This window comes from Pteronotus mesoamericanus, unplaced genomic scaffold (genome assembly GCF_021234165.1).
Source record: "Pteronotus mesoamericanus isolate MK-2021 breed Mesoamerican mustached bat unplaced genomic scaffold, CSHL_Meso_final contig_347, whole genome shotgun sequence".
Lineage (NCBI taxonomy): Eukaryota > Metazoa > Chordata > Mammalia > Chiroptera > Mormoopidae > Pteronotus > Pteronotus mesoamericanus.
In genome coordinates this window covers 13,838,758-13,860,281 of record NW_026555137.1, presented here as the reverse complement: position 1 = coordinate 13,860,281, position 21,524 = coordinate 13,838,758, and the positions used below count along the sequence as shown (strand labels likewise).

At 53.5% G+C, this 21,524-nt stretch overlaps 1 protein-coding gene across 1 annotated transcript in view; it reads left to right on the top strand.

The window, feature by feature from the left end:
- SDCCAG8 (SHH signaling and ciliogenesis regulator SDCCAG8) overlaps positions 1-21,239 on the top strand; it is a 179,506-nt gene extending 158,267 nt beyond the window's left edge. Inside the window, exons 17-18 of the mRNA XM_054576702.1 lie at positions 11,347-11,473; positions 20,809-21,239. Of these exons, the coding sequence (XP_054432677.1) occupies positions 11,347-11,473; positions 20,809-20,838 (157 nt within the window). The 3' untranslated portion in view covers positions 20,839-21,239. The remainder of the gene's footprint in view (positions 1-11,346; positions 11,474-20,808) is intronic.
- Positions 21,240-21,524: the final 285 nt, after the last annotated feature.

The window sequence follows — 21,524 nt, the reverse complement described above, 5'->3', positions numbered from 1 at the left end:
TCCCCACCCACCCAGGGGCTGGCACATAGAGATTCAATGCTGTGTGGATGATGTAGCGTGTCCGGGGTTTGACCTTCCAATCTGGGCGGGGCGATCCCTAGTCTACATAGCAGGCAGACCCCCAGGAGTGCAGCCAGGGCTGGGAACAGTGGCCTGTGCTCTGAGGGGCTCCTGCCCGCCCCCAGCCCCACAGCATGAGGCCTGTTGTCACCCAGAGCAGCCCCTGGAAGTCCCCTTCTCTTCCTCCTCTGCCCCTCTTATTCAGGAAGAAAAGATGCATGTTCTGCTCTATTAGGGACACGGACCCCTCTTGCCTGTCAAGAGAAAGGGGCCCGAGGCTGTCTGAGACCAGCCTATGACAATACCGCAGGCCCGGGGCTAAGGCCCTTTTCCTGGCTTTCTCAGGGGTTGCGGGCCTGGTGCGCAAACATAGACCGTTTCCACGTGGAGCCCCTCGAAGCCGATTGATGAGCAAGAGATGGGGCTGGCCTTTCTCATCCCAAAGCAGTTTCAATATTAGTTCCCTTGGTCACCTTCCTCAAGGCCACGTTGGTTTCCGGGGCTACCTGGGCATTTTATTTACTCGTCCTACTTTTAAAAAATGGAGTATGGTTGGAAGCCTTGACTGGTTCTCTTGCCACTTCTTGAAATTCAAAATTTTGCAGCGCCAACATTAAACAATTGGTGTCACGGGTTCCTTCTCCCCCACGGCAGCACAGAGCGGGGCGGGATCCGGCCCTTGGGCTGCTGGGAACACTGGACACCGAATGAGCCCTCCAGCCGGCCTAGTCACCCTGCTCTGCCACGGACCTTCCAGCCGGAAGAGTTATGCCATTATATCAGCCCAACACTCATCGCCACGCGGAGGACCCCCTTTTACTAAATGATTTATTACTCTTCGCAGAATTCCTTTGGCTGCAGATTTTATTTCTGAGTCACTCTGTTCAGCTCAATTGGTCGCCGTCAGTTACCGTGGCAACCAGCAGATGGGGTTCTTTGACAAGGGTCAGCGGGGAGGCTGCCTGGGTACAGAGGGAAGAGGAGCTCAATAAAAAGCGCGCGGCACTGACAGCTCTGCCGTGGATGGCCAGGAGCAGTTATCAAATTACTTGCATTAAAACCTAATTAAGATGTGTGCCAATAAGTGCACAGTCGCGATTGAATCTGGTTACTGATTCTGCCATGGGCTTCCTCGTACTGCATCACACCTCTGTGACCATTTGGCTACCTCAAGGAGGGTCAAACACGAAGGGCATCGAGGGGACCTCTCACTGCAGTACGGAACCTGATGCTCTGCAGGCCTGCTCCCCGGGGTTTTAGTCTGCGGGAGCACCAGGAAGCCCTCAGGAGAATGGAATGTACCAGCAAACACCTCAGCGAGCTGGGCAAGACCCCCGTGCCTCCTGGTGGTTCCGTGTCTTCTTTGAAGGCTTTGGCTGCTCTCATTGCAAACGGCACTCATCAAAATAACATGGACCTTTTTTCATTGTTCCAGATAAAAGGGGACTAGATAGATGTGACAATGAAGTGCAAAAGATCTTTCCTGGCAGTGGGGGAAAAAAAGGGACGTTGTTGGGTCAACTGACAAAACTGGAATTCAATAAGTTGATATACTATGGTTATGTGACAGTATCTTTATTATTAGGAAATAAACACAAATATCTAGAAGAAAAGGACAATGGTTGTATGCAACTTAGTGACATATGAGTCAGAAAAGAAATGTGTATACATGCATATATAAATACATACATGGAGAGAGAGCATGAATCATAAATCACACGGAAGCGGGGAAATGATAACAGGTGAATTTGGGTCAGAGTATGTGGATATTCTTTGTACTCTTCTTGCAACTTTTTATAAGTATGAACTTATTTCCAAACAAACAGTTTTTAGCAAGAGGCGCTTAAGTTTAGGGTTAGGTAGGTATGTCTTGGGGGCAGAGTGGTGTTTTCTGCCAGTGCTTCTAAATGGCCTTGAGCCGGATGTGGCCCGGATTCTACTCTGCAAAGGTGGCGACTTCCAACAGTGTCCATGCCTGGGCCCCGTTTCTCTTTGCACAGTGGGGCTGTGCTCACCACAGCTCTGCCGTTGCTTTGAAAGAGCTGGTTCAAGGTCACGGAGGCTTAAGGCCGTTGGGCTCAGAGGGTCTTCAGAGTCTCAGATTCTCAACACGTCCTCTCCTGTCCCTGCTGTTTCATGGCGCCAGGGTCCTTTATGCATGCTCAGCCCTCCCGGATTTTAGGAACTTAGTCTGGGCCAGGACGCACTTGCCCTTGAAGAGTTCAAGGTAGCAATGCAGCAGACTCTCCAGTGAGCCAAGGTGGGGCTCACCCTCATGTCCCTGGAAGCTCTGATTGAAGCAGCTGGTCCAGGAGAGAGCCTGCATGACGTGACACGGTCACAGGCCGCAAGCCCTGCTGTCTGCCCTGGTGCCTGGTCCCCCAGGGTGCTGTGGCCCCAGGGAGCTGCAGCAGCTGGTCTCCCACGTTGGTCTTTGGAGCGTCTAAGCCTCCTGTGTCTGCGTCCTTCACGCCAACGCCAGCCTGGACACTAGGTCAGGGTGGTTTCCAGCCCCAAGAGCCCTCAAACTGGTCAGTGACTCCGCAAGAACAGACATTGAGAAGGTTAGGAAATTTTTATAGCAATTAATGCCCATAGCATTTTTATTGGACTTCACACAACTCAATCAGCAAAGAAGTGGGAGTTTAAAAAGAGCAAAAACAGAACCAAAACTGCTACTCTTCACTGAGCTAGGTGGAAAAGCCCATGTCTGGGGATTCCCCACTTCCCCCCCTCCGCTCCCCCTCCCCAGGCCTCAGAGAATGATTCTGTACCAGCCGTTTCCCAGGAAGTTGGCCCTTGTTACCTTTCTCAGGGTCCCTGCCTAACATCCTTATTTTTTTGTATGGAACAGAAGTCTTGCCTTTTTAAAAGAAAGAATTTGACATGCTGTGAAAAAACACTGGATTTGGACTCAAGGGCATGAGCTCCAGCCCTGGATTTACTACCGAAAAGCTGTGTGACCTTGGGCAGTCACTTGTACCCTCTGGGCCTCAGGTTCACCTCCATGGACGGGACCGAACGACCTCCCAGGTGTCTCTCCGCTCAGATCGTTTTGAAGAGCAGAGCAGGGGTCTTCCCCGAGTCCCTGCCCCTGCTCAGCCCCCGCTCTTCTTCCACAGACAGCCAAGGCTGATGGGAAGTTTGAGAGAATGAAAAATTAAAGGGGCAGTACAGGAACATAAGTTCTTTTTATTGACAATGTAAATTCTCCCCAGGATGGCGTGATCCTTAGAGTGAAGGACTCTATGGAAATCGTTATTGAATAGGGTGGATTTGGGCGAAGGAAATTTAATCGGCACACCAGCCGTTGAAACTGCCTTAATTTTCTAAGTGAGGTTAACTGGCTGGAATGTGGTCCAGTTTCCAAAGCACATGGCTTCTTTACGCTGATCCTGTGAGATGGAATTATGTAAAAAGCAACAACCATTCCTGAGTATTGGAACAAAGTATGCAACTTTAAATTAACATGGCTTATTCACCGAAATTAATTACCTAGAGCAGTGATTAGAGTAACTGGGTTTTCAAACTTCCACGTGGACAATGTAGATGTGTTGCAATGATGTCAGTATCTGAAGATAGGACCATAGTAAATTTCTGTAAAGTCACAGTCTTGTAGATGTTTGTGGCTGAAAGAGAACTTAGTCATCTTCTAGCCCAGAGGCTGGCAAACTTGTTCTCTAAAGGGTCAAATAATAAATGTGTGGCTCTGCGGCCATATGGTCTCCGTCACAGCCACGCAACTCTGCCGTTCAAGTGCAAAAGCCCTCATAGACGACACTGAATGAGCGAGCGTAGCTGTGTTTCAATGAAAGTTTATTTAGGGACACGGAAAGTTGAATTTCATAGAATATTCATGTCACAAAATATTTTTCTTCTTCTCCTTTTTTTCAATCACTTAAAAATGTAAAAACCACTCTTCACTCGCAGATGGTACAAAAACAGGCAGTTGGCCGGGCGGGGTCTGGCCTGGGGCGTGAGGTTTGCTGAGCCCGGTTCAAGCATCTGCTCTCATTTCACCTGCAAGGAAACTGAGACTCAGCACCATCGCCCAACTTGCTGACCTTCTTGTGACTGACACCAGAACTTCGGAGGAGGCTGGGAAAGTCTTCATTTAGGCAGTTGGCTGTTTTGATGATCAAAATTGAGCTACACAGAACAATTATTCTCCCGAAGATCGTATTTTGTGTGTAGTTAATATCATGAATGATAGCATACCAGTGGTTCATGACCTTTAAAAATTCATCAGAATCACCCAGAGGGTCACTAAAGGGCCCACCCCAGAATTCCAGCTTCAGGGGTCTGGAAGTCTTCTTCTCTCAGTTGTAGACAAGGAGAACCCAAGGTTGGGCGGGATCAAGCCTCTTGCCCAAGTAAAATCAGAGTTATGGTGGGGTTGTGAAGTCCAGGACTAAGTCCCGCACTCACACATCTATTCCAGGAGTCTTTTAATTAAGAGGCAAATTTCAATAGCATACTTAAACTTAATTTGCATGTCCTACTCTTTGAAGAACAAAGTTATTACATAGTACAGCATATTTGTACTATAGATGAAATTACAGGTCTCAAATTCAGTGTAAATATTGTCCATTGGTAAGTGGTTTGCTCATTCTGATGTATTTGTACATCACAGTCTAAACGTCAGGCATCTTGCTAAGTGCTGGAGGTGGCAGGCTGAACAAGGTCCCATTTTTGTCCTGAAGAAATTCATAGTTCGGTGGGAGGGACAGACAGCAATGCCTGAGGCAAGTGCGGATGGGGGCGCGGGTGGATGGGGGCGTAGAATAGGTTGCAAAGAGGTTCAGCGGGTGTAGGGGACTGATTAACAGAACCAGGAGGCTGAGCAACATGGAAGGAGAGTGAGGAACCCTGGAGGACTGGAGGACAGGTGACCAGCATGGTCCCCCCTATTGGAGAGGGACAGAGGGAGAAACCTGTCATTGTCACTTGGCAATCTCTACCCCTTCTATGCCTCAGCTTGGGAAAATAACCAACTGCCCCAGGCCTTGCTTTTCTCAGACAAGAAATGATGCGGATGATAATAATGCAGATAATACCCACTGTTCAGTATTGTTAGGTGGATTAAATTAGTTAATGAATGTAAATTGCTTAGGATGCTTCCCATGCTGTGGTAAATGCTCAGTAACTGTTAGGGCATATACTGTGGAGAATGGTAAAGAACTGAGTGCACAATCCGTATGTTGGTTGAAAAATGTTCTTCATTTGCATGAGAAGGCCTCTCTCCCAGGGAAATTGTAGCCTGAACACTTTGAAAATATATCTAAGAAGGGAAAGAAGGAATCTTTACTGTAGTTAGAGTGACCAAAGGAGAGAGCGCTGGTCTGAAAACATTTCAGGATTAGAGACGTTTTACCACCACCTTCAAAAAAAAAAAAAAAAATACCCACAGTAGTCTGTAGGAAGCTCCCAAGTGAAATTGTTGAGTGAAACTAAAACTTCTAATCAGCCGTGGCCTATGGGGTTCAGCTGGTTGGAGCGTTGTCCTGTAACTGTAGGGTTGAGGGTTCAGTTCCATTCAGGACACATACCTGGGCCAAGGGTTTGATCCCTGTTCCGGGCGTGTTGTACGATCCCCAGTCAAGGGCGTACTAGAGGCAACTGATCGATGCTGCTGTCTGGCAGCAATGTTTCCCTTCCTCTCTAAGAGCAATGAAAAAATTGTCCTAGGCTGAGTATAAAATATTTTTTTAAACAATTAAAACTTCTAGTCAAAAACATATATGCATGAGGACCCTGGCCACCTGTGGGGGAACCGGAGCTCTGGCCTAGAGACAAACATACAGGGCGTCGCCCTATGGTACTGGTACCGCGTTCACAAGTGTTCATTTGATGATTGTGCTGAAAACTTGCTTATACACTGCATATATTTCGTATGCATCACATACAACATTAAAAATTTAAATATATGTATTCACTTGCTTTCACAGTATTCATAGCAAATGAGTGTCTGAAGCATAGGACCCGAGCTGGCCGCTTACACTGCTTCTGTTTTGCATAAGATATTTTCCCCAGCCCACTCGGCTCTAAAAAGCGGTTTTGTATTTCACCACTTGCTCCATCTTATCTTGAAGTCTTGCAATTTTTTTTTTTTTTTTTTTTTTGTAATGTTGGTTCTGCTCACGCCGGCGGGGTGTGGCGGAGAAGTCACTGTTGGACCAATAGAGGCGTGCCCAGGCCCGGCACACACCAGTGCTTTCTCTCACACAGCGGCGTGTTCCCGTGGACACCGCTGCCACTGCCCTGTGACTCCTGGGGAGACCTTGGTGGCCGCTCTGCCCCCGGAACGGGTGCTCTTCTGCCACACCCACCCCCTCCCCGCGGCTCTGCCAACTGTGCACCAGAGGACCTTAGGGAATCGGACCTGTGATTAGGATGGTGACGCCAGTCTGAGGTGCAGAGTGGCCTGTACGTGTCCTTCCTGGGCCAGGGAGCGCCAGGTGCCTCATGGGAAGGGATGGCCTCCGGCCCCAATGGGCCTGGCCTGGCCTGGCCTTGGCTCCCCAGGCACTGTGACCACACTGAAAACGTACACAGAGGCCTTGGGAAAGAAGGGTCCTAGGAAGGGATTGCGCTGAGTCTGATGATTCCCTCCTTGCCGTGCGGAGCCTGTGTGTGGTTTGCAGGCTGTCGGGGCTCCTTGCAGGGGAGGCCGCTGTCTGAACAGACTCTGCAGCAGGCCTGGGGGTGGCCACCTGCCCTGTCCTTTAATCACCTTGTTGCTTGTAGAGGACATGGTGCAACACAAGGAACCCAAACCAATCAAGAAATTGCAGCCTCTCAGGATGACAGTTATGCTGAGACCTGAGCACCGGAAACAAGTGTCCAGGCCTGTGAGGGTCCAGGGGAGCCTGTGAGGGTCCAGGGGAGCCTGCTCCTGACAGCTGGTGGGGAGTCGCAGGTGGGAGGGGTAGAGGGCGTAGTTGGGGGCCGGGGAGCAGGAGTTGTAGCCACTGGTCTGGGCCTTGCTGGGGCCGGGAAGGGCGTGTCCCTGCCCCCACCCCCGGCCAATGCCCTCATCCTTCACAGCAGCTCCTTCCTCAGCGGGCAGTCGTGCCTTCTACCTGGGCAGCAAGCAGGCTCTGAGCAGGGGCTCCCTCAGGCTTCCGATCCGTGTCCCCGCCTTCCTCTTGCCCCAGGGAGGGTCTCTGTCGAGGCACCTTCCTGTCGTGGGAAGCCCACGCCCTTGGCCTTGAGGATTTCCCATCTCCTCCAGAGCCCCTGCTCTCAACTCAAGTCCCTCCCACCCTGCTCACCCGCTCTTGCTACCTTGCCCCTCTCCAGAATAGCGTCCCCTCTTCTGTCCCCTGTGATCAGGCTTCTGTCACTCCTCCTCCCAAAAGGGTGATGATGGTGGCGGTGATGACGGTGATGATGACGACCTCCTTGCACACGCCCTATAGACCATTGGCTTTTGAGTGTTCCCAGTGCCCTGTTTCAGGGTTGCGACCTTGGTTCCCAGTTGGTCTCTCCTTTAACTGGCTGGGAACCTACTGAGGGCAGGGACCAGTTGTAATTCTCAGTGTATCCCCAGGACCCATCTCAGTACTTGACCCTTGAAATGTGTTTACCAAGTGATGGTTGCTGTGCTGAATTGACTCAATGAATTAAACAGCCACTAATAATGGCTAAGATACCTGGGTACTGCCTAGAGTTGCCTCTACGCTCTACCACTCCTTGTGTGACTTTGTGCAAGTTCACTGAACCCCTCAGCTTCCGCTTTCTCATCTGTAAAATGGGTTGCTAGCACCCACCTCATAAGGTTGTGGTGAACTTTTAACTAGATGATCAAAGTGGGGGAATAAGCCCAGGACTCAGCGAGTGTCAGCTGTTGTCAGTGGTCCTTGCGCAGCTGTGACTGGCCGCACACGTGAACTTAGGACAACAAAAACGAGGGCGATACCATCAGGGAAAATCAAAGACAGCTTATGTGTCAGCAGGACACCCCAAGAAATCTCTTCTCGCTGATGGTGATAAAACAGCCACAGACAGCTTGTAGGCTGGATGGTGCAGTGTTTGGGGAAGGCTGTTCCAAAAAAAACCTTTTTAATTAAAAAAAAAATCTGTTTTACAAATATTCAGAATAGGCCTTGAGAGAGCTGCCATCGAAATATATTTTTCTTTAGCAAAGTCCCCTTTATCTAAAATCTGTTTTTTTTTTTTGGTTTGGTTTTGGTTTTTTTTTTAAAACAAACATGGGTTTGGGCCTGTTGTTGTTATTTTTACCTTTTCTAAGCTTTTGATTGACATCGTTGCTGCCCATGGAGTGACAGAACAGGGCGGGGGTGTCAACAAAAAGAGGGGGCCTTGTTTTTAAAGAGAGAAAAACAGTCTTGAGAGGATGTTTACCCAGGGTCGGTGGGTTTGCTGAATTAGCTCAGTAAGGTAGCCAGCGATTAATAATGGTTAAGATACCCAGGCACAGAGCAGTGTTCAGGGTGACTCAGCCGACTCCCAGTGAATCAGCCTTAGCTTTTCTGCTGTGAAGCCAACGGAAGCGCCCGCCTCCCAGAGGGAAGGCAAGACCGTCCCAGGGGCTTGCTCCTCACGTCGGTGGGGCTTCTGCAGGAAGGCCCTGGACACCTGGTTCCCAGCTGCGCGCCCGGCTGGCCCCCAAGGCCTTGAGTCGGCCGTCTGGGCAGGGTCTGGGTAGGGCCTGGGTGCCCCCAGGTAATTGCTGCAGGGATCGAAGGCCCACAGTTTGCAAACTACCAGCAACAGAGGTTCTGTGGCCTCCACAGGAGGAGGGTGCAGACTGGAACCGGCCCCCTGCCGGGCGGCGACCACCCACAGCCGCTTCCTGTGCCGCCTGCGCAGGCTCTGGCCGAGCCACCACTCTGGGTCTGGCGGCCCTCTTTTTTCAGGGGCCCCAAACACACGGTGAACTCGTCTTTCTTCAGGCCCCTGCCCATCCGACCGGGCACAGGGCAGGGGCGCCCTCAGGGCCTTGTGGCCTTTAAGCCTTCATGGTGTCACCTAGTCAATGCCTGTTTCTGTTTTGTTTGTTTCCTCCAAGTGCAAAGCAGGGGCGCCACCTCAGTACTTCTGAGCCCGTGGCAGTCCCCACGCCCGCGACCTCGTTGGAGGAGGAAAGGCACCTAGTGTGTGCTTCTCAAGGAAACGGGCCGTTCTCCTCTCTGCACCTCCAGTGGGCTCCACTCCAGGGCTGGGCTGCACCCGGGAGTGGTGGCCAACGGCAGTTGCCTGTGAACCGGTCTGGGCAGAATGCCCCTGCCATCCCCCACCCCCAGTCCCCCAATGCTCCCCCACCTGTTGCCCCTCCCCCTCCCCAGGCCACTAGTCCAGCCTCTCCGGCACCTGGGACGCCCTAGCCTCTCCCAGCTGCTCCCTGCGCAGGGGGCGGTGCAGAAGCACTTCTGTTTGGTTTGATGCCCGCTGGGTGGCTTTGAGACTGTGCTCTCAGGAGAAACTGCTGCCTCTGGACCGTGTGCTGCGGGCGGGGCAGGCCGCGCTTCCCGAAGCTGCGATGCGATGGCTTCCCCAGAGAAAACCTTTTTTTCTTCCTCCAAGCGCAGAGGAGGGTGACAGGGGAAGGGGGCATTCCTGTCATCGGTACAGTATAGAAGCAGGAGGGCACCCTTGGGTAGAGGGTCCTTGCTGTGTGGCCGGGCCTCAGCCTGATGCCGGGAGGCTGGGCGGGGCAGGGCCCGCCTGCAGCCCAGGCGCGGGGGTGAGGGGGCGCCTGAACCTGGCCCTGAACGGCCACGGACACAGGAAGGAAGAAGTGAGTCCTGCCTTTGGTCCTTAATCTCCTCCAGAACCAGTGGAGAGGAGGCCAGTGGGCGGGGCATGGGCTTGTGGGCGTGGCCAGCCGAGGCCAGGATGCGGGGTGGGAGGGCCTTGTGAGCTTGCACCCCGCTGGCTGGACACCCGCTGAGAGTGCCCACTCCTCGGAGTGCGGCGAGGAAGGCCTGACTGAAGTGCTGGCACACTGTTAGGTCCCGCAAAGCAGGCTCCGCTGTCTCCAGAGGCTGCGTCACTTTTAGTGAATAGCCTGCGCGCCCCTACGGCCTGACCTCCTGGTGTTAAACAGGACAAGGGTCTCAAGGTCTCGGCCATGCTTCCTAAATGCCATTCTTGCTAAATGGCAAAATGTAGCAGACCAGCTGTGACCAGGATGACACCTGAGAGGAACCCAGCCCAGTAAGCAGAGCCGACGGAAATCAGTGTGTAATTGACCAACTAGCCCATGTAAGCCAGGTGAAGCCCCCTTCCCCCCCCCCCCCGCCCCCCCGCCCCGGGGCACAGAGCTTCAGATGGACATCGTCTCCTTGCTGCAAGTAAAAACAGCTTCCTTGTGACAACCGCGGCTCCCTTTGGAACAGAGCACCCCAAGGGGCGAACCCCTGGGTTCGGTAGCACTGGTAGATGTCCAGTTGTGCCGAGACCCTTCCAGAAGCGCTGCGGGGGAGCCGGAACCCAGGGCAGCCCGCAGCCAGCATCTGCAGAACAGGCTTCAGGGTCTTTGAGTCGGTGTTGGCCACAAGGCCTGCAGTTTGAAATGCTTCCTGAGCTTTAAAAATCCTTTTTTAACATGTGGAAAATACAAGTTTGTTTTACTGTTGATGCTTTTGGTCAGTGAGGACTGCAAGGAAGGGCGTGAACAGCAAACTTCTTTCCAGAACAGTTAGTTCTGGCTACTTGTTCCGCTCTAAATTTAATCCGAAACCTACATCTCCGCGGCTGGCGTGCTACTCGCTGTATGGGAAGCGTCTGTGGACAAATGAGCATAATAGTTGGAGTGAATTAGCAAGTCTGGAGAGGAGAGCCCATCAGCAGAATGACAAATTTAGGATCTTTAAAGACATCTGGTCAGCGATGCCGCAGCACGTGACCGACTGAGTGGTTAATGATGGAAAGCCAGTGTTTCCGCCCTCCTCGCCCCCTGCCCCAGCCTGGGCTGGTGTGGGCTCCAGGCAGTTCCAGATGAACAATGGAGGCCTTTGACCTCTGTGAGTTTAAGGTTTCAGTTGTCCCACTTATCCAAATGATCTGAGTGTTTGCTAATTATAAAGTCCGCTGATTTCCTTTCACACTTGGTACAACTCCCTTCGCGTTACCAAATGCAGCCCAAGGCCCACTGCTGGCCGAGGTCTTCCTCCTCAGGGTCACCCTAGACTACAGCTCAAGTTCATTGTCAGGCACTCCCTCGGGGGCGCAAGCAATGGGACAGGTCGACAGGGCTGAAGCAGCCATTGCCCCAGTTCCCGGGACCCACGTCTGATCCTGCGGTGGCTTTTTCCCCAGACTCAGGCAGCTGGACAAGCACAGCCAGGCCACCGCCCATCAGCTGGTGCAGCTACTCCACAAGCAGAACCAGCTCCTGCTGGAGAGGCAGACCCTGTCGGAGGAGGTGGAGCGGCTGAGATCCCAGGTACTGTGCTCACCCAGGGCCAGGTGGGGCCGTCGGGGGGCTCACCCTCCAGGGGACACGCTGGGGTCCACGCGCGGCTCTTCATCTCATTCCAGTTTCATGGCTGCATTTTAACCGGCAGCTGATAAAACCAGGAGGGTGGTCCCAAACACTGTGTGGGGCACCAGGCGGGCCCAGGGAAATGTGGGGTGCGGGCCCGTCCTCCTGAGCGAGTTGAAGTGGGTGCCAGAGCACAGGCCCAAGAATGAAGAAGCCACACCATTCGCTGAGCGGCACCTTGGGGCTGCGGGAGGCGGGGCCTGGAGAGGTGTGGCTTGGCTCAGGGGGTTGGAGCATCGTCCTGTAGACCGAAAAGTCACGGGTTCGATTTCGATCAGGGCACATACCCAAGTTGTGGGTCCAATCCGCAGCTGGCGCGTAGAGAAGGCGACGGATGATGTTTCTCTCTCACGTTGATGTTTCTATCTCTTTCTATCTCTCTCCCTTCCTCTCTCAAATTTCAAAGCAATGAAAGAAAAACATCCTTGGGTGAGGATAAAAAAAAAAAAAATGAACGAACAAAAAAAGAGTAACTTGCCAACATGCTCAACAATCCAGAGCACAAGGGTTTGAGTGCTAGCAGCGTCCCAGGCAGCCCCTACCTTTCCCCTGCAGGATGGGTCATTGTCTCCATGCTACAGGTGGGGAAACTGAGGCTCAAGCAAGCACATGCAGCTAGCAAGGAGGGACGCTGACGTGGAGCTTGTCTGACTCCATAGCCCAGGCGCTCCCTGCCCCGGTGAGATCGTAGATAGTGGAGGAAAGAAAGCACGTCCCAGTGAGTCAGGAGCACGAGATGCAGCCTTTGTTCCTGAATCGCTTCTCTTCCAGTGGGAGAGGCCGAGCTTTCACCCAATCCAGCAGTTTGTTGGGCAACGAGGTGGTCCGCCACCGCCTGTCATTAGGCGTGCACCCAGGTGCTCCCTGAGTACCCGGGGGACGTCACATGCACGTGTCTGGAATGATTCATGGGACAATGCATCTGGAAATGAAAAGGATGAGAAATTGTCTCTCATTGTCCATTCAAAATGACCATGTGCCAAATGGATATCAGGGAGCCACTGTCCTCTGAGCGAGTTTTCCCGCTCAGCCCACCAAATCGCTCTGCAAAGTGCTCATTTGTTTCACAGATAGGAGGTGAACATCCCCACGCCCACACACACCCCCGTGCCAGTCACTGAGCTGAGGCCCGGGGACAAGCACACGCCTGTACTGTCCCCTGTGCCTCTGAGGCTGCTCACAGGGAAGGGGGGTGAATGCAGCCCAAAGTCAGGGGCAGGGACCACACGCCAGTCGTCGGAGGTGCTGTGAAGAAACAAACACAAGGACCACGGCTACCAGGGCCGCCGCTCACACACGCCACAGAGGCACCTCTGGGACCAGGGCCCAGGGGCCTGCAGTGTAACAAGCCGTTTGGGTCATCCTGGGGACACGGACGTCTGAGGGCCCCTGAGGTGTTTGCAGGCAGGAAGAACAGGGGATGATTCCAGACTGTGTCAGGTCGTGAAGCCCTGAGCAAGTCACTGACGTTTCTGCCGAGCTTCCGTTTCCCATCTGCACATTTACGCGTCAGACCAGCCCAGCTCAAAGGGGCACCGGAGCGGGGAACAGCCATGCATAGTGCACCGGAGAAATGTCAGGCTTTCCTCTCTCTCTCTCTCCTCCCAAACTTAAGGGGCCCCCGAGAAGCCCAGGGAAGGCAGAGGCTGTGTGGCGCCCGCAGCAGCGGACAAGGCTCACCCTGCCCTGCACCCCGCCCCCGGCTTCTCAGATGGGCTGAGAACCTGACTGTCCAACCCATCCTGCAGGACACCCTGGGAGGTGCCGGCCAAAGGTCAGGGCACTGGGCCTTCGGAAAGGTGACCAGGCTCCTGCCTGGGAGCGGGGAGGGACTGTGACTCACCGCGTGAATGAGTCTCGGCTTCTCAGGGCCAGAAGCCACCTAAGAAGCAGACTGTGGGGCGTCCTCTCTCTGTGATGGTTCCGTCTCAGTTCTGGACCAGAAACTATCCCATGGAGTTTGCTTTTTAAGTCCCCATCTGCCCACTTACGTCCACTTGAACTTCCCCTGGACCATCGATGCTTAGAAAACTCTTCCAGGTCTTTACAAGTCTCATAGTGGCCAAATGAAAAACTTAAGAAAAAACCCCAAACCTCAAAAAATCCTCAGAAAAACAAGCAGATCTTTCTTCCCTTGCCTGAAGCAACAAAAACAGTTTGACCGTCCTATGCTGTCTCATATTAGCCAATCTGGCTGCTCTCTGGAAGTGTCTTTCTAACTCACATGCTACATGGGGGAATAATTTAAATATGAACATGACAAAAGAAGCTTGGTAGAGAACTACTGGCTTGTAGTAGCAAATATGGGTGTTCAAAGAGGAGGCAGGAGCCCAGGTTTACGGGCTCTCGGCTGAATATCTAAACCAAAGGCCTGCTCTTCCCACCCAAGTGGGAGTTTCACTGCTTCAGCTGTAGAATGAACTTGACTTGTGAGCCTTGTTTCCAGGAGCCCTTGAAGCGAGGAAGGCTGCCGCTTGGCCCAGGAATTTCAGACGACAAGGCCTTCTGAGGGCTCTGCAGTGATCAAGCACAGTCCCGATGTTCCTGGACAGTTCTCTGCCTCATCTCTGGTTTCAGGATTTTTTTTAGCTAAAGGCGTCCATTTTCTCAGCCTGGATGAATTAAACACAATCACTTAATTTCGCATGTCAGTGACAAACTCTGAAAACCTTTGTCCACAATATGCAAAAGAGCGTGGATATTTTCTGGCCTGGGCAGCTACTCTGAGCTGTCACCTCCCCTAGTTTGTTCCCCTGTACTGAGCCCTGTGCCCTGAAGCAGGGGACAGGGCCCCGGGCTGGCCTGTGGCCTCTGACAGGAAACATCTAGTCTGCTTAGGAGGCTTGATGATTCTACATCGTTTCTGCTTAGCCTGAAATGTGCACCCCAACACGTCTGGCAGAGGGAGCTGGTCGTAGGCCTAACTGTGCCGCGGGGACATTGTTGGCCCTGAGAAGTCCCATCTCACCCTTAGGCGTGGCTGTAGCGAGGGAGCCAGTCTGGTCAGAGTGGGCCGGCCCCGGGGGCTGACCCCGGGGCTGTGGCTCAGGGTGCGGCAGCCACTAAGCTCAAGGCTTCTTTCTTGACTTGCTCTTCATTTTACTACTGACTAAAAACAACGAATCTGTGAATTGCCTGCCTCACTTGGGGTGGGAGAGGCTTTAGGAAATGGCTTTTAAAATGTCGCGAGATGCGCGACCGGTCCTTGCGGTGGGACAGGGCGCTGGCAGCACTCACCGGCCTTGCTGCCAGTGTCCTCCTCCGCTGCAGGTCCAGGGCGCGCTGAGGCAGCCCGCCCGGGGGGAGGGCCTGGTGTCCGGGACAGGAACCTGGGTCCTGGGGAGTCTAGGCGAGGCCTGCCAGCTGGGAGTGGGGCGGGCGTCTGATACCCAGCGCCTTGGGGCGCTAACCTCTGGCCAGGAAGGGTGGTGCCCGCCGGTGAGGAAATTAGAATCCTATGTGGGGAATGGCCGGCGTCTGAGAGATGGAAAGGAACAACTGAAGTTGTCTGTCCACGTAGAGGACTGTCTCATTCATCACGATCACTTTATTTGTTGATGTATTTATCTGGTGATGTATGTGCTTTTGGTTGATTTGAGTTTTCTGATAGCAGCCGTCCCAATAGGCTGTTTGGTTCTGTCCCCAGGGCTTGGTCCGGAGAGGGGTCCTTTTTAGTCCCTTCAGATGACTTCCTTCTTACAGTTTCTAAAATGGCCTCTGAATACTGACTTTTCTGTGATGACTCTGTGGGCCCTATGACTTGTGAGCCCCCTTGGCCGTGAATTTAATTTCCAATTTGACGTAAACGTGTGTGCGGACCCAGCAGCCCCATGTGATTCTATTCAAAATCATGGGCCTGATCTTGTTACACCAAAGGATGCGTGGGAAAGAGCTGAAAAACCAGCTCGAGGAACAAAGACCCAGGAGATGATGAAGGGAAACAGGCCCGTTTGTCACCGGAAGCCAAGGGCGGGGGCAGCTTCAGAAACGAGGGCTCGCGTGAGGCCACTGTGAGGCGGGGGCCACCTGGGAGGAGGTGCCCGCCCAGTGCCTTGTGCAAGGCCCAGAGTTGGGACGCGGAGGCGTCCGCAGGGTTTGTGGGGTCATCCCCAGAGGACGCAGGCTCTTCCGTGAAGGTAGCTACCTGAAGACAGATGGTGCTTGAATAGCACAGCAAATACACCACATAAAATAAATTAAAAAGCCTCCTCCTGAACCAAGATTTTTTTTTTTTTGGAACGAATTCTAAATAGATGAAAACAAACAATTTGATTTCAACCAAATTGTTGTTTTTTTGTTTTTATCCTGATTTTCACCCGAATTGTCAGTCTCAAAAATAAACACTGATACATTCCCAGAAAATATTTTTCAAATAAAAACTGACTCTGTTAAAGTTTGCCCTGATTCTTTCAAAACTGTGTACAAGACACTGTCAACCAAAGTGACTTGCATATTTTTTTAAATATACTTGAACATATGCAGCTCAAATGTCATTAACTCCCTGCTGCCTGAGTGTTTGCAAAGATGACATCAGACCCCAGCGCCATGCTCCTCACGTGTGGGTTGCGGGACGTCAGAGAAACTTCCCTGAGCAACTTGAATAGCACCGTCTAACTTTCTGGTTTTTAAACTGCAAGCCTGGCATGTCACTATTATTGGAAAGTGCATACGGCTTTGTTGAAGCCGAACTTGCTCTCTTGTTAACAGTTCCCTTTGTCCAAGAGTGAATGATCTCCGAATAAGACCCATGGGAGAAAAATGAACTGAAACGTATATCGCTTCAGATACATGTGCTCCGTGGAGTGCTTCCCCAGTCAGACATTACATTTTGCAATATAAATTCACAATCAAGATTTTAAAGGGAGCTAAATATTTTAATCCAATTAGACAAGTGAACAAAACACTGAATATTACATGCAGAGTAGATAGATAAGTGGTTCTTGCCTTTAAAAGACTGTAATTCCGTCACATTGCAACCCCAAATGTCAATGTTGTCTTTATTTTCAACGCTTTCCAGCACGCGGCAGCCAGCGGCGCCTCTCTCTGCTGTGGGTGACACTGTCTGTCCTTTGGGAATCCTTACACTCTGTTTACCATGGAAACATGGTTCATATAAAACACAGACACCTGCCCCTGTGCAGAGGATGCTTCGCGACTTCTGGGGATCCAGAAAGCAGGGGGGTGCAAACCCGGGGCCCAGAGACTCACAGAGGGAACGTGGAGTTAGAGCGAGCTCTGGGGACAGCAGAGAGCCAAGCAGATGCCAGGCCCCGGGGCATGCGTGTCCTCTGACTGACCCCTCTCCTCTGGGGACAGGTCCCCTGCCTCCCCCCAAGTCCAGTCCCAAGATGCTGTTCACCAGAAAGCCAAGGAATCAGGTCCCCCGCTCTGTACAAATAAGGTTCTCCAGCCTCTAGCTTCTCGGGTTTGTGGCTTCCACAGTTCTTGTCACTTCGTGAAGCCCTAGAGGTAGCACAGCCAGGTCCTTCCTTGTCATGGCTGCCGCCCGCCCAGGAGGGAAGAAGGAGCTGGGGCCGTGACCCCACCGTGACCTCCTGCCTGTTTTGCAGCTGGCAACAGGCAGGTTCCACGAGAGGCCGTGCCCAGCAGAGGGGGGAGGGGCCCAGCCAGAGTTTCAGTAACTTGTGTGTGTGTGGGGGGCAGGGGTTGGAGGAAGGAAGGGCCCCACCGACCCAGAGGTGGCCGGGGGCCCTGGGCCCTGTGCTGGGCGGGAAGCCACTGCTGTCACAGGTCAGCACTCACATGTCAGGCCACCTTTCCACAAGGTCCTGCAAAGGCTGCTGAGGGCACTGCCCCCGGAACAGATCGGTTCTGCCCCGGTTCCCTCTGCAGGTGTGTTCAGTCTTGGTGGCCTGTTCAGTGCCTGTGACTCGATCACACAAACGCAGCCTTGGTTGCTCACGGGCCTTCACCGCGCTGCTCAGAACAGTATTAAACAGCCCAGACTCCCAGTTGCCTGGGTTCAAATCTCAGCTGGGCACCACTTACAGGAAATTCTTTAGCTCCCGTATCACTCAGTTTCTGGTTTAAACAAGCAGTAGAACCAGCTTCCCTTTAAAGGGGAAGCCCCCACATCACCCGGCGCACAGCAGAGACGGCAGGGAGCCCCCAGCGTTGGCGCTGAGCTGGGTGTGGCCGTGAAGGGGCCGCGGGGAAAAAATCATGTAGCAACTTTCTTGTACAGATAGAAAAGTAAGGCCCAGAGAGGTAACGTGAACAGAACTGCCAAGTCAGTGGGTAGCAAACAAATTTCTAGAGAGACGGGTATTCGTCCCTGGGCCAAGGCCGGGTGGGCGGGGCGGGCGTCCACCCCACGGCGGGAAGGCTGGTCCGTGGGGCCCCGGCGGGGCCCTGGGAGTGTGGACAGAGCCGCAGAAGGGCGGGCTGCTGCGGTCCTGGAGCTCAGTCAGCCCTGGGCGAGCTTTGAAATGCCCCACAAGGGTGGGGGGATCTGCCCTCTAGTTAAAAATAGGCGCTTTCTTGCCAGAGGCCCCAGGACAGGACCATTTGTGACCCAGGCACACAGAGGCAGAAGCAGCCCAGGAGTGAGGGGGAGAGCGGGCAGCAGGGTGGTCCGCCCGCAGGGGCCGCTGAGAGGCTGGGAGGAGACCTGGCCTGCGGCCGAGCACCTCCCGTGAGCAGGCCCGGCGGGTGCCCTGAACCCCGCCCACCCACGTCGGGGCCGAAGCCGCAGAAAGGCTCCCCTGGCCCCCACAGCGGGGTTGCCTGGGCCGCAGCGGGGGTCATCCGGAGCCTCCTTTCTTTACAACTCTGAGTTTGAACTCAAACTTGAGAAATACGTTAGGCACAAAAGTCAGGGTTTGCAGAGGGAAGGCTCGGTTAGGATTGAAAATGAGAACAAAGAACGTGGGCCGCATCGGTGGGCTGGCTGATGGGAGCGGGGATGACAGCTGCGGACAGGCTTTCAGGAGAGCCGCTGCCAGGGCGCCCCGCGGGCCCCCCCTAACCTGGAGGGCAGCCATGGGCCACTGCAGATGTGCTCACGCCACCCAGGAGGCCGCGGGCAGGGGCCCTGGCGACAAGCTGAGAGGCGGAAGGAAGGGGAGACGGCGGCTCAGGGCGCAGGCCACACAGTTCAGACGGTCCCCGCGGGCCCCTGCGCGTCGCCCCCTCCCGCGCAGCAGGACCGTGATGGCTGCCGAGCGGACGGAGGAACCGACCTTCTGGGACGGAGCATGGCTAACATCCCTAAGAAGCGATGGCTGAGAAGCAGCTTTTGGCAGCAACGGAAGCTTCTCTATCTCTGGTTTATGCCCATCCTTTCCCAGGTGTCCTACGGGCCCGGGAAGCACCGAGGAGCGTCCTTTCCGGGAGCTCCCGCAGACGGAGGGTGACAGGGAGGGCTGCAGCCAGCAGGCAAAGCAGTCGCGCAGTAGGGTCGCTCACCCATTCAGTGACCCTGCTTTTGGGGGGCCATCCGCACGCCGGCACAGACCGGGCCAGGTGATGACAAATCACTGGTTGGCCCTAGAGTCCACACCAGGACTCACGGTGAGAAATGCGTTTCCTGGAGCCTGGCTTAAAAAAAAACCCACCAAAACCCTGCTGCCCACTTTCCTTCGCCTTCAGGTCTTGACCACTGTTCTGAACTGGGCGTGTTATGGGTTTGTTACATTTTTCATTAGGAAGGTGCCCGCTGTGGTTTATGCTCATCCTTTCAAGGACATCCCTGAGGCTTTAAAGTTAGAAAGTGAGCCCATCTCCGGAGCACCCAGGTGACGGGCCACCCACGGGAGCGCGAGCCGAGGGTCATTGGAGCCCAGCACCAGCACAGCCACCCCAGGCCGGCCCATCAAGGCGGAAGGCAAAGCAGCTCTCGAGGGACACCGTGTGTCTGGTGGCCAAACGGAGCCGCTGGCAAGCAGCCTCTGTGCTGGGTCTTAGACCCAGGACAGAAGGGACCCCTTCTGCCAGGACAGTGCTCTGGGGGCCTGGGGGCTGCCTGCGGCCCAGTCAGGGAGGGACCCGGGAACAGAAGCCCCCTGCATGCTCCAAGGAAGAGGGTCCACCCGCCTCTGCCCCCACCCCCAGCCCTCACAGGGCTGCGCACCTATTATTGTAACTGCCCTGCGCTGACAGACTCATGCTCTGAAGTCACCTCACACACCTGGGAAAGCTCCTTGACATGTAAACATTACCTTTTCTCCGCTTTAAATAAGCCAGCAGATTGACTTTCATGTACATCTCTTGCATGAATTCTGATCTCGGATCAATGCGTCGCCCGGACTTGCAAATCCTCAGCGAGTAAGCACGGTTTAAATTGGGTTCACAAGCGCCCCTCCCCTTCTGATGCCCACTCCAGAAACCTGCGTGGGGAGGTGCAAAGGCCCCTCGTCTTTCTGGACGATTCCCAGCTAAAGAGACTGGGTGGGGCCCAAGGCTCTACATCACATTCCGATGTATGTGCTGGAGTGAAAACTGGGATCGGCAGGATAAGCTTCTGAGCCCTCTGTCCGGCCCCTACCATCTCAGGGACTTGCCACAGTAGCGGGGATGTCCTGTGTCCTGTGCAGCTTCTCACACAGTAAAGGGTAGGGACTCGAGGAAAGTCCTGTGGATTGTTACCCGTGCCAGTGTTCCCTGAACCGCTCCCAGGTGCTGTTTGCAGCAGAAATCATTGCTACCTCGTGAACCCCAACATTCATGAGCTGGTTTCGGAACATTTACACCTGCTTAAAAACTAAGAGACCCCGGCACCAAATTCTCTCTTCTGCAACATGGGAGGCGGTTTCCAGGTGAAAATGCCTTTCTGTAGGTTACAGTAAGTTGTCTGCAGCTGCAGAGTTGGAGGTTTCCCCAGGGATTTCTCAGGGACACCTGACCTGCATCCTGGGTTTACTTCCTTCGTGTCTGAACGGTTTTCAGTAACCATACTCTGGCAGGGTCGGGTCTCTTGTCCTGGACAGGGAGGAGGTGGCACTCTGGCCACGTCCTGTCATCAGGCCACTGTCATTTAAGGGACACAAACACCTGGACTACAGGCTGTTTTCAGATTTGAAGCATTAAAAAGTAGTTCACCTTGTATTCTTAGTCGATAAAGGCTTTGACCTGTGGGGAAGGTGAGGAATACACTCTTCGTACAGTTGGTTACATACGCTTTCTACATTTTTACCCAGAGTTAACCAGTGAGAAGACAAATCACATTGAAGAACATGATCTATTTAAACTTACTTTTTATTATCATTTTTTTCCAGTTACCCAGCATGCCACAATCTGATTGCTGACCTGGATGAAACAGAGTGAAATAAATGATTTACAAAGAGATATTTACATTCATCTGATTTGTACGTAATATGTCACAACGCACCGCGACCTTCCCGGTGGACACCGCCTCAGACGGCAGGGGCGGCACTGTCGCCGCCACGCGTGTTCCCGAGTGGTCCCTGCACGGCGGACGGGCTGGAGCCGAAGTCTGATGTGGGGGAGACCTCCTGGTGTGGGTGTGCAGAAACGGCTTGATGTTACTGTCATTCTAGAGTTGCTCATTTGTATGCTACGTTACACACAGGATTTCCAATAAATGAACTTTTGAAAAGACTTGAATTGTAATGTTTACTTTCTACCTTGCAGTGATGAACAAAAACACACCAAAAAGGCACCTATTGTAACCAGGCCAAAGGGTAGCGAGGACTGTCCTTTTGCCCTGCCACTTGTGTTTCTCTCCCTCCCCGCGGTCTGCACATCGTCCTTCCACTTCGCCGGTAGTCAGCGTCCCGCAGGACCCCGCCAGCTCTCACCCCGCTCCCGGGCGCGCCGCCAGGAGACAGCAAGCGGCACTCAGCAATACCCTCTCCACTCGGCTAACACCACACACAGACGAGAAAGCATCTCTGGCTCCGTGGGGTCACGTTGTTTCTCCCATATGCAGTATTTGAGAGGAGCTGAAAAACATCCTTAGTGAAACTACAAC